This window comes from Geospiza fortis, unplaced genomic scaffold (genome assembly GCF_000277835.1).
Source record: "Geospiza fortis unplaced genomic scaffold, GeoFor_1.0 scaffold41, whole genome shotgun sequence".
In the NCBI taxonomy this organism is placed as follows: domain Eukaryota; kingdom Metazoa; phylum Chordata; class Aves; order Passeriformes; family Thraupidae; genus Geospiza; species Geospiza fortis.
The window spans coordinates 9,908,057-9,920,676 of NW_005054299.1; the positions used below are offsets into that span (position 1 = coordinate 9,908,057).

Sequence of the window (12,620 nt, forward strand, 5' to 3'; positions counted from 1 at the left end):
TTCCCTACAGAATCCTAAAGTGCCTTTAAAAAAAATTCTGGATCTTGCATACAGAATATTTTGTAAAGAAATCTCTTCAATCATGTCTAAGTGAAACTTAAGTCTTTCACAATAGACTGAAGCACTGTTTAACTGCATGAGACAAACACTGAAAGAAAGAAATGTTCATCCTCGCCTTACTGATGTTTGAGTAGAAATCTGTGATAGGCAAATCAGTTATCTGAACTGACAGTAAGCTAAGTGTCAAAATAACATTCTGGTTATAAAAGAGAAGAAAAAATTAAATTTCTTGCACAACTGATCTTGGGTGTTTTCTGAAGACTGCACCTCCAACAAAATCTTCTGAACACTAAGTTCTTTCACTGGTTTCATGCTGACTCAGGGAGCCACCTACTCAACTGTGAGCATCAGTTTCTGAGGCACTCTGGGTTTTGAAAGACTTTCATCCTGGCACAGACAAAATCCAACAATGCTAAATTTGGAGACTTAAGGCAAAATTCTCCTCACACCGTGTATGTTTTCTTGTTGATTTGGATGGCATCACTTAAGAGAACAGTGTGAGCAGGGTTTGACCCATAACAAAACCAATGCACGTGTCACCAGGCTGCAAGGACATCTGGTTTACAACTGGTGGCTTGGAAGTATTATGGTATGGTTCTATATGCGATTCCCTGTGTAACTTCCTTTGCTTTCCAGAACAAAAACTAGCATTTTAAGAACCTTTTCTCCCTCACTGAAAAGAACAGGAAGAATATTTTCTTGGCTATGGCAATACTAGAATTCTTTGGCTGGCAAATGCTTTCCTAAAATTACTGAAAAAGTCTTGATACAACCATTGCTGAGAGCTGTCTTGTATAACTTAAATTCTATTTGTAAACTCAAACATTGTATTTTATAAAACACTAAGATTATTTTGAAGGCTTTGTGTAGGATCTGAAATGTTATTCTGGGAAGACGAAAATATGCGATAAGTTTGCTTAAGTGACTTAGTTTAAGAAAGGATAAAAACAGCCCAGTGTGCCTGCAGATTTTAAAAACAGAAAGTAATTTTAACACAAAACCACAACAAAAACAACTCTAATGATAGATTCCAACATAATTATGGAAACACATTCTGAAGAAACTTTTTCTAAAAGATAAAATTATTCTTTTCATTTAGACAATTGAAGGTAAATATAATATCCAAATAGGAAGTCTGTAATAGGTCAATTTCTAAATGTTGACCTCCTAAGCCTTCTTTTGAAAATTATACCTAAATAATGGAGAAACTTTCAAAATACTATAATTGTTCTTTTTTGTTTAAACAGTAAGCTAACTGGAACACAACCTCTTCAGCAACCTTAAGTAGCTCTTACTGTATAAACATCCAAAGAAACTGCTGATTCAGTTCATCTGGAGGAAACATCTGAGAAGAAAAATCACGGAAAGTACTCAAAACCTACAATAATGACTGGGGTATGAGAACTTGCAACTAGAACAATAATATGCAAACTACACATCTGTATTTACTAAAACCAGTATACTGCAATGCAGTATTGTACAATACAGTAACATTTTATCCTAAATCATAACATGTCGCAGTAAGAAAAAAACTGCTCCAGGATCTGATCCTAAACTCACTTGTTTACCTAAAGGAGTCATTCTGTTCAATGTCATGCTTAGGTACTCAGCTCTTACCAAGAAGGTATTCCCTGTGTAGTTCAGCCTAAGTATGCCTTGCTTTGCATACCTGGCAGAAGAATAATGATGTCTGTGGAAATGCAGTACTGTGCATCAAGGAAAGGAAAACTGATTGTCTGCAGCAGCTTACCTTGTTTGTTAGCAGCTGGCATACTTGGGGTACATAGTCAATGAGACAACCTCCACCAGGAAAGGCTGGGATGTGAAGGGCAGATGATCCTCCAAGCGCACTAGAAAAATAATTTAAGAATACATTACATGTACAGCCTCTGAAATTTGAAAATTATTTCTGCACGGTCCTCTCTCCCTATTCTTGAAGTCAGACGGCCAAGAGGAAGTATATTTTATGCTGTGGTGATAATAAAAAGTATTGAGTGATACCATCTATAAAAACAGGTTATATCTGACCCACTGTAAATTAACCACTGAAATCAAGAGTATCACTAATGCAAAACATTCTCTCAGGAAATATCTTTTTCATTGTGAACAGTTCTGTTTCTTAGCCCTCATCAGTAAGATGCGGAGAACTGTAGTTCAGATATCTTGTTAGCAGGGGAGGAGAGGACCTGAAGGCCTTAGCTATTCCAAAACTCACCTTCACTTAATCCAGGTAAGAATAATCAAAATAATTGGGACTGAGAAGTCTTAGATGGCCAGATGCAAATATCAATCACATCACTGACTCCAGTTTTGGACTTCCCAATAGAACACTGATGTTAACCTACTAAATCAAGGGGGCAGTGAGCCAGAAAGATTATCAGGTACATCATGATGTAAGGAGGATGCTGAAAGAAATGGGTTTGTTCAATCTTCAGAGAACACTGCAGAGGGGGGATACTGAGGAGGGAAGCTGAAGGCATATTGATGCCTTCAATTATCTAATGGAAAATTACAGAGATGGTGGACTCAGAGGCTTCTCTGAAGTGGGGCTCAGTGGTGTTACATCCTCAGAGGTGCTCAAAGCTCAGCTGAACAACAGGGGCCATGAGCTGGCCCTGCTCTGAGGAGTGGCTTGCCCAGATAAGCTCTTTCTTGCTCATCTATGTTGGTTTATGATTATAGTCTATGATTCTACAATTTTGTTCATGCCCAGCAGGAAATGACAAAAACAAGGATATTAATTCTGTCCATGCACAGACTGGACATCTGAAGGGTAGGAATTCACAGAAATAAGGTAACTTCAGAGATGTATTTAGGCAGCTTAACCATTTGCCTCTATCAAAGGACAGACGACTGAAGCACACCTGCTATTACTCAGGATAATGGCTTCTTTGGTGTGGAAAGATCTAACACTTATTTAAATCAGGCTGTATAGACAACAACTAGGTAAAGTCCATGCTACTTCCTTCTAGCAGCACTGACCTAAATCTTTCTTTATAGTCCCTTACCAAATCAAAATTTGCATTACACACTGTGGATTACATCATTCACTAACCATCCAGAAGCAACTTGGACACCATAAAAATGCTTCAAAATCTAAGTTACTTTGGGTGGCCTCCTGTTTACATGCTGTTTCCATGACAAATTACACTGGCTAGAAAGAAAATTTCTTCTCTGCAAAACAAGTCTCTTACTCTCCAACAGGATCTGGCCTCTTGTTTTCCTCAGTACTTGATAAGAAACCACTTTGGTAGGTATAAAGGTCTACAGTCATGCATCCCTTTGAAGGAACAGAGCCTACATAAATCAAAAAAATCCCAAACTCATAATGAGGTATATGGAAATCTGCTACTCAGGCAAAACAGTCTGGATTTAGCAGACTGTTCACCGCATGGAACAGTTCTGCAGGTCTGGATTTTGCATATGCAACGATGAAAAAAAAAGCCCTGAGTACACCACAGCTACATAAAAAAACAAACAAACTTTTCCAGCAGAAGTAAGACTTGAATGGGATTTTTTTTTTAAACAGAATTCAGTTTCCCTGCTGCTACCCCCTTACTAAAATTATTCACACAAGAATATAATTTTGCAACTTGTGGATGGTTTAAAGCATTGAAGTATGACTAAGATGTTTAGAAAGTTAGAACATTTCTGAAACAATATGTTCTTACAAAATTGCAAGTATAGCGGGTCCACCGATCTGTAACATTGGAGAATGGAAAACTTCATCTCCTGGTATGTTAGAAGTGGGTTGTGAATCTCACTTTAGGACACTGACTTCCAGTTTATTAAACTCCTTATATATTATGTAAATATATCCATAAAAGCCTCCAATCTCATACACAGAGCAACTGGTACTGTCCACTTTGCATCCTGCCTTGCCTCATTTGACACCGAGTCTATGCTCCCTTGCAGCATGGACATAGCACTGAAGATGCATAGACGACTACAACAGGAATTACTGGCTTCTCTCCCAGTTACAATAGCAGGTATGAAACTAGAAGTCATCTCTAACAGACTACACATGCAACAAAAAAATTTTCACTCCTATATCATCAGCTTACAATACATCTTCCAGACTGAATTATTATGATTTGTGAGTAAGGGTTTCCCATTTTACCTGTATCCATCTCTTGAAAGTAGCCATCCCATAAAAACGTGTTGACATAAATGGAAATGTAGCCCTTCTCAAATGAAAAACAGACTGCTAAAAGGTGTGGTTTCTGAGAAAGAGGTCCCTCCACAGAAAGAAGCTGGAGTTTCTAGTATAATTATCCTCTGAAAACAGAATAAAGCTGTACCATATGTAATTTATTCTGCAGAAATAATTATGGGTAGGGAAAATTAAGAGTGGACAGGTGTCTTTGTTCCCTCTATTGGGTCAGAGAATCTGCTTATTAAATATTTTAATAAAATACTGCATTTGCACAGGACCGTGCCTCTGACCATCTCAAAACTGTCTATAAACATTTAGCAATTAAGATTGATCTGCCTCATTAAACTGATACCTACCTTTTATTTTTAATCACATAAAGAAGCTATTGCTCAAAGTTTGATTTGACTGTGCTGTACTACAATGTCTGTCATATTTGCTGAGACCAGGCAAGAGGATGTAATAATTCATTTGACTTATAATAAACCTGCAACTAAAGAAAGAATTGAATTCCACAATGCCAAAGAAGGACCTGTAAAGGATGCAAAATGGAGATAATTGGGCAAGAGAACATCACCATACAGCTCAATATTCAAAGGTTGCTTTTTGAGGTACTTCACAGTCCAATCAAAAGAAAAAGTGCCAAACAAAGTGCTATAAGAAGCCTTTTATAGTGAAGGACATTCCATTTGGCAAAGTATTTCACCAGCACAAGCTAAAGATTGCTGCATGTCAAATCTGCTTTCCATATAGTCGGGCCTCTTGGAGCATAGATCTTAAACACTCCTCTGTGCAATCAAGCTTTCCTTCTCAGTATCAGTGCTATACACCCCTTACAAAAAAGTCCCATGCTCATTTTATCACAACAACAAAAAATGTTAAACAAAAAGCATCAAGAGATATGATGAGGAAGCACAGACAATTGCTTCCCTACAGCTGCCAGAGTAAGGCTAGTTTCAGTACAATCAATTGAATTGTGTTTGATTTTTACACTGCTTTTTCCAATAAACTGCTACTTTTTAAAGACTAGAATTCTAACAGTCTGGTGTTTTCTGTAATTTTAACAATTCATGAAGCAACAGTCTTAGGAGATGCTATTTCATTTGGATTAGTACCAGAGGAAGATTAAATATATGGTAGATCTACCTGTCTCAGAGATAAGGTTGTACAAACATGCTGGAACAAAGATCTGCTGGCCTCAGAATTTTATTTGCTTGCTCTCACTCTAAGCCTACTCAGCTCTGCAAACCAACTTCATACACCTCATTTTAGGACAGAGCAGAGACTCCTTGCAGCAAGGTCCTGCCCTCCTGGACTTCCAGAGTCAGTCACAATGTGGTGGACCCATGGTCTGTGAATTAAATTTGCATTTTGTGAGGAACTCACTAATGAATTCAACAAGCGCAACAATCAGCCTGCATTAATAGAAGTTTTGTTCTGTGACATGCTGAAATACAAGTTCAGAAAGCATAGCTGGAGTATGTTTACATTTCTGCTGTTGACTGGTGCATTCCAAGCGACTTGCTCTGTCTGTCTCTCAATGGACCTATTTATTCAGGCCAACATACAAAATGCAAAATTCTTCCACATTTTTTGATAACTTATAATTAATTAAAATGTCTTTCTCAAGAAATCATCCTCAATAAATGGCTTAGCATTAATTCACAAATTTAGAGAAGTGACTGGTTTTGTTCTTGAGTATTTACTGGTAAAGAACCAGTCATTTGCCCATCACTTCATTAGGGAAGAAGGGTACTTGCAAGTTTCAACCTCAGCAGACTGAGTGCTTTAGCAAGGCACACTTACAGGCATGTAGAGAGATGCTCTCACTCCTATCCCTACAGCTCTTGGGCCTGCCTAGTTCCCCTAAACTCCCTCATTAGCACCACCTCTTCCCTGCAATTCATTTCGCTTCCCTCTTTCTCCAAAGAGAAAAAAATTCAGGTTTCTCTAGATTGCTGGGAAACTTTTGAGCTAAGTCTGAAAAATGAGGATTATTTCAGACCACCCTCTACATCACAGCTTGCAGAGTTAAGTGCTAACACAGGTTATGCTTCTACAGCTAAGCACTTGTGCACACATAATACAGTTTATATTTTGTGCTCCCCCCTTACCTATTCCCATTCCCAAATTTCAAAAATTGCATAAGCTTTTCTGTGAAACAAATATCACAAAGAAAAGAACGTAAACAGAAAAGTTTTACTCTTAAAAGTATACCTTACTTGATAAGAGGTTTTTTTTTAGGGAGAGTAGAAAATGTGTATTTGGGTGAGGAGGTTCAGAACTGTAAGAATCATATTTACTCTGAATACAATGTGATATAGCATTAAACAGCTTTATACCAAAAGAAAGTGGTACATAATATTGACTGCACTCAACATTTCTAACTCCAATATATTCTTTCTGCAAAACACACAGAAAACAGGGAAAAGACAAGTTCAGTGATTGTGAATGATGGAGCTATAGATTTGCCTAACTTTGAAAATGTAAACAAATTAAAAACTTGCCTCTGAGTGGAAAGACCTTTCATATGGGTTTAAAGTAATTAGGAGCTTTTCTGTCAGTGTGGCCAGTGTTAAAGCACTGTCAAATCTATGTACCAGGGATGGAAAGTAGACGTTAGACTTTTTAGACTACAGCCCTTTATTTTACCAAGACTGGTAAAATTACCTTTCTAACTCTCTGTAATACCTGCTGTATTTTGAAACTGAAGCACACTGCAGACAGACATGAGCATTTAAAGGGTTTATTACTCATGATGGCTATACCCAAGAGTAGCCTCAAGCATGTGGAAAGAAATTCCCTTCTTTTTGCTTTTTTTTCCTGTTTTGAGAGGCATGTTCAGGGCTTTGATCTCCTTCCCTGTTCTCTTTGTCTTTTGTTGCTGAAGTAAATAGTTGACTTTTTTTCTTTTGCAGTTTCATCACTTTAGTACATTACACCATTTGGCACAAGAGACACAAGGAACCACATCAAATAAAAGCACGTGACCACAAAAGCTGCCTTAGCAACCATGATCCCAGATTTGCTGTCAGTTTACCATTTTTCAGACTTGCCTGACTGTAACCAAATCCCTCCTATCACACAAACAACGTGGTGCTTGGCAGAAGCCTTGGGATAGTGCTTCCATCAGCAGCACAAAGCTTAGCAGTAAAATAACAGAACATTTGTACTGAAAAATTGGACAGTCTAGGTTTGAGACAGCATTTTCTTTCCTTTCCTGTAATAGTCCATTTGAAGCAAACATAATTAACATATTGCTCGTCCACTCAAATCTATCACAAAGGGAAGCATGTAAAAAAAAATTTCCATTCTATTTTTAAAGAAACAATTTTTACTTTGAATTCTTCTACTATAATACTGGTAAAACAGAAATGTATGATTTCAGCTAAGAGATCTAATCTGAGGCATCTATATTATTGAATGTTCTGGAAAAAGAAATACAATCACAAATAGACCTAGAGGGAAAACTATGCCAAATCTGCTTATCTGAAGAAAGAATCCTGGTCAAACTCAGACTCAGCATCTGGCCATTAGAGCTGAAAGGATGATACCATCATTTTTTCCTTGACCTACTAGTGGTTCAGACTAAATACCTCTGAGCTTGTCCTGACTAGTGACTGGAAAAATATATTAAATAATCAGTGTAAAGAGCAAATACCAAAACCAGAATGTATTCTAGTTTCACAGAATGTGCAGAAAACTGCAGACTTACTGAGCTTTATTTCAGCTCTTCTGCTGACTCTGTATGTTCCAGCACATTATTTCAGCCATTCTGCTTCTCTGCTTGCCCACCTATAATGCTCAGATGCCTACACTGAGGTACATGGAAGTTTAATAACATTCATAGACTAGCACAAAAGCTGTGGGATGAAGTAATCTTTAAGTGCTAATAAATACATGTTTGGGTTAGTCCAACTTCTCTATTCTGCTGCAGGTAAAATTGTAAGAAAGAAGCAGTTGTCTATAATGCATTAGCCATTTCAGACAAAGTGGTCATACCAAGGAGACTTACATTAAGTGTACGGATTCTAGGTTACAGCACATTTTAACCTACCAGACAAAATGCAAACCATACCTAGAGTGATTCAATACTGAAGGATTTGTGCTCTGTCCCCAGGATTCTATTCCTTCTCAAAGAAAATAACTCAAGTAGCATGACATTAATAGATAGCTAACCCTATAATTATATTAGAATTTGTTTCTTTTCATCCCTTCACTGAGTAGTGAAAGCTAGAGGCAGAAAGAACAGATACTCCTGCAGTATCAAGTTTTTCTTACTGCTGTATGATAGCATAAAAGTCTGAAAATATTAGTATTTCCTCTGTATCTGATAAACCAGGACTGAAAGGATTTTTCCTTTGCTTAATCTTTACACACAGAAATATTCTGCATAAAGGGGACTGCCAGATTTCTACTGGTGTGCTAAATGAGTAAAAACCTGGGCTGCTAGTGCTGGAAAAGGAAGCACTGCACCATCCTCACATCTCACATTCTCTGAAGAAACACAACCACAAGAGGATAATTATTACCTGGCTGATGGGACACTTGATGTCACAAGTGGTACCACAGGGCACACAAGCACTCTGCCTACAACAGGCACCACATTGCATTCTTCTCTGGGTGACAGAGCCCCTTTTATAAACTGACCTGTGGCTCACAGCAGACAGCTGGGCAGGGAGGCAGCCCAGCACCACTGATTGTCCTCTGGTACCTCCATCAGACCTCAAGGTACAAACTCGTGGAAAAGTCCAAGCAACAGAAATTATCAGTGAGGCTTTGAAGTGTACAGGATAACTTATCTGGTGTCAACAATATCACTCCATAAAATGGTACCAAAATTACGGTCTCTTATTCATTCTGACAACATAAAAGTGAAAAGTATAAAGCAATATTTTTCAAACTGTTTCAAAGAATTAATATAGAACTATTTTTCATAATACACTCCTAATAGGTTCAAAAAGAAAATATGAAAAGTTCTGCAGGTAATAAAAAGAGTTTTAGCCTTCTCTTTAAGGCTAAAAATTTCTGACAAATGTTGCTTTTGTGTTGCAACTTACTGAACTGATGTCCCCTTAGTTTTTCTGCAAAAAAATCACCAATAGCAATGTGTATTGCAAATGTACTATTCTCAGTCAACTGGGACAGATAATAATGAGAATCCATAACAAATCACAGAAGAGCTGAATTTAGAGACACTTCTTTTGATATCAGAAATAGAACTTTGGTTAATCCTTCCCCTTCCCTTCAAAAAGGTACTACTTACTAGTATTCATTCCAATTAATAATATTAAATATTAAATATTTTTACTAAATAATAATTCATTAAATAATATTTATAGGAAACAGCTATAAGTAGCCCTGAATCAGTTGCTAGATGCCTCACAGTTTAAAGAGGAAGGCATGGTTCCTGCCCCAAAGAACTTTCACAGTCTACTATTTCAAGCTGCACTGCAGAGAGAGGAATTGAATGAGAGGGCAGGAAATATATACATTGCAGAAAGGAGACTTAAACCTTTATCACTTACAATGTAGATAAATAATTTCCAAAGCATTTTACTTATTTCTTAAAGGTTGGCAACAAATTAAGAGAAACCTAAGTGAGAAGTGAAGAAAGGTCAGAGGAGATTTTCACAGAGAATTCAATGCAATAAGGAAATAACAGCAAATAAAACCACCAGGAAAAGTTTTAAGAAAGAAATCCAGACAAACAGAGCAGCAGCAAATATCACTGAACAGAAAAGGTAGATAAGATAAGCAACATGGGCAGATAAGTAAATAAAGAAAGCACTGTGCAGTCCTGTTTTCCTGTTTTGTTTTCATTTCCACAGAAGCTCAAAAACGTACAAGAAAAGACCATGTAGCCTAACCTCCTTCAATTTTCTTCTGCATGGATCTCAGAAAGAAAAGCAAATGTGAAAGAGGCTGGAGACTCATCACAACTACGACAAAACAAGATTTTGTGTGAAGAAAAAGTCAACTGTAACTGAATTGTTAAACTTTTCCACCTTGCACTGATTTGAGATACCAACACAAACCCAGGAATTTGTTTAAAACAATGCACTCTCCCCATTTTTCCTTCTTATGAACTATGAAAGAGGAAAGTTGAGTCTGTTATTCTTCAAATTCCTGTTCTTCAGAAAGGTACCTTTAATGGCATTACCAGTTTTGCTGATATATTTATAACCACCTAAACTGTGAATATATTAAGAGCCTTCTAATTAGCAAGTAAAATAATACTGGGCATTGGCTCTTCTACTTCAAGGGAAAAATGTAATGACTTGGAAGAGCTGTGTCAAAGGAACTAAAAATGGTGTAGGCATGAAGACAGGAGTTAGGAATTACAAACTTTTGCAAAAAGAAGAAAAAGAAAGAGAATACTGGACTGCTGGTATGCTGTGAGCAGTATGCTCCTCTGAAACAATAGCACCCAATAAATAAACAAAAGAATCCAGGATTTATTTATTGTAAGGATCCCTGGAAATTCCTCACTACACTGAAGCCTGGGTGGTATGTTACACAGTGCTTCACAGCATTTAAGATACTGATCTACTCTTTTATAATCCACTCTGCTTTAGTGATGAAGATCTCCCAAGCAATTCAGTTGAACAGAATATTTATCACAAATCCATGTACATCTTCTCTTATTATCCATCAATAAAGTGGATAACATAAATTAATAACTGCTCTAAGACAGTATCAGTGATACATACAAACATATGCTGTATCTATCTGTAATTTCTGATGACTCTTACAGCAGGCATTCAGTAACATCCAGTTTACTACACTGTGACTATACACATGGCAGGTAATTTTCCAGTACTTGTACTAAACCCAGCTAACCAGCAGTGTCTATCACAAAGCAGAAAAATGACTCTCAAAACCTTATGACTCTGTTGCCTTCCCTGCCTACTGTTCTTGCCTTTTTCTGAAGAACAACAGTCATTTCCTTGCACAACTTGTAGCCCTTTATGTTTTGTGATTGCACTTGCTCATATTGTTCCTTATTTTATTTATGTTCCCTAATCTACTTGCCAAATTACAGTAATTATCTCTTATTGTTAATCTTTTCCTATATTGCTTAATGCCTAACACTTCCAGTGACATAGTCATTTTGTATAGCACTTATTTTTTGCCTCTGTGCTAAAACACTGCTGTGTTGTAAACTTTTCTCATGTAGTTTTTTTTTTCATTCTCCTTAGGCCATACAGTAATCCTCATTTGTGAATCTCATCTATCTGGAGAAACATTTTGTACGAAACATCCTGTCCTCTGCTTCATCAGCATCACGTTTAATTAGCTTACACTGAGAGGGCAAGAAAACTTGCAGAAAAATTTCAGAAATTAAATGAGAGCAACATGCTGGAAAACTTCTGGATATGAAGTTGAGAATTTGGGTCATCGATAAGAATGCCCGAGGGAGACAGAAAGTTAAAGGAGAAAAATGTTTTTCTTTCATACATCTGGCTTCTGACACTGATTTCCATGTGTATGCAGCATGATTAAAAGGCATTCTTGCTCAGATCTTGAAATTGGCTTTATCTTGTGTTCACAAATGATGTGGAATGCTACAAGTCTGGTCTGGTGCTCCTGCTAAATGCTCCAGGAGGCCGAGTGTGCTCTGGTTTTATGTAAGCCAAATACACATGTGGACACAAGGCAAGAGAACATCAGTTTTTCATGTAAACACAGCCACTGTGGCTTGACAAGCTAATATGAACCATGTTAAACTCCTACTCATTTAACAAGGTGATATCAATCTGCTCAGACAGTTTTTACAGTCCCTTTCAGAGTCTTTACCACAGGAATTTGTGTAAGTCTGTTTTGTTCCCATGAACACAAATAATTCAAAATTCATCCTAACATGTTCTCTTCAAAACAGAGGGAAGCAGAGCTATGGATCACATTGCACAAGGGCAGCCTTTGGTAGGTGGAAAGACTGAGAAAAATTCTCAGAAGAAAACACTGGCACTTTGAAACTCTGGTCTTGCACCAGAAGTAACAAAGGTTCCTTCTGTACAAAGGCAGACATAGGTCTGCTTTTAAAACAGAAAAGGCAGAAAATAAACCCAAAGGTCTTCATTGTGTTAAAACTGAAGCAGGGACCCCATATATACAAAAGAAACTGGAAATCTCATAATTTGTAACTTAACAGCAGCGCTTAAGTTGGTCAGAAAGTAAATACAGGTATTCCTGTACTTTGATTATACTGATATGCCTGGATTTTGGTCATGGAGCACATTCATTATAGCATGTTCTGCAAGGCAAAGACTGGAACAAAAAATCCTTTTCACAAGGATTTCCCTTATCCCAGAAGAGATAATGAACATTCATAATGCACATACAGATATCAGTCAGGTCATTAGTCAAACATAGACACTTCTACTCCCAAAACTGTCTTTAAAAC

The 12,620-nt window shown here is 37.3% G+C and overlaps 1 protein-coding gene across 2 annotated transcripts in view; it reads right to left on the minus strand.

The window, feature by feature from the left end:
• The window catches only part of BABAM2 (BRISC and BRCA1 A complex member 2), a 156,833-nt gene that overhangs the window by 35,091 nt on the left and 109,122 nt on the right, over positions 1-12,620 (minus strand). For both annotated transcript variants that reach the window (XM_031059243.1, XM_031059247.1), the window contains one exon: positions 1,811-1,910. In XM_031059243.1, coding sequence (XP_030915103.1) covers positions 1,811-1,910 — 100 coding nt within the window. The remainder of the gene's footprint in view (positions 1-1,810; positions 1,911-12,620) is intronic.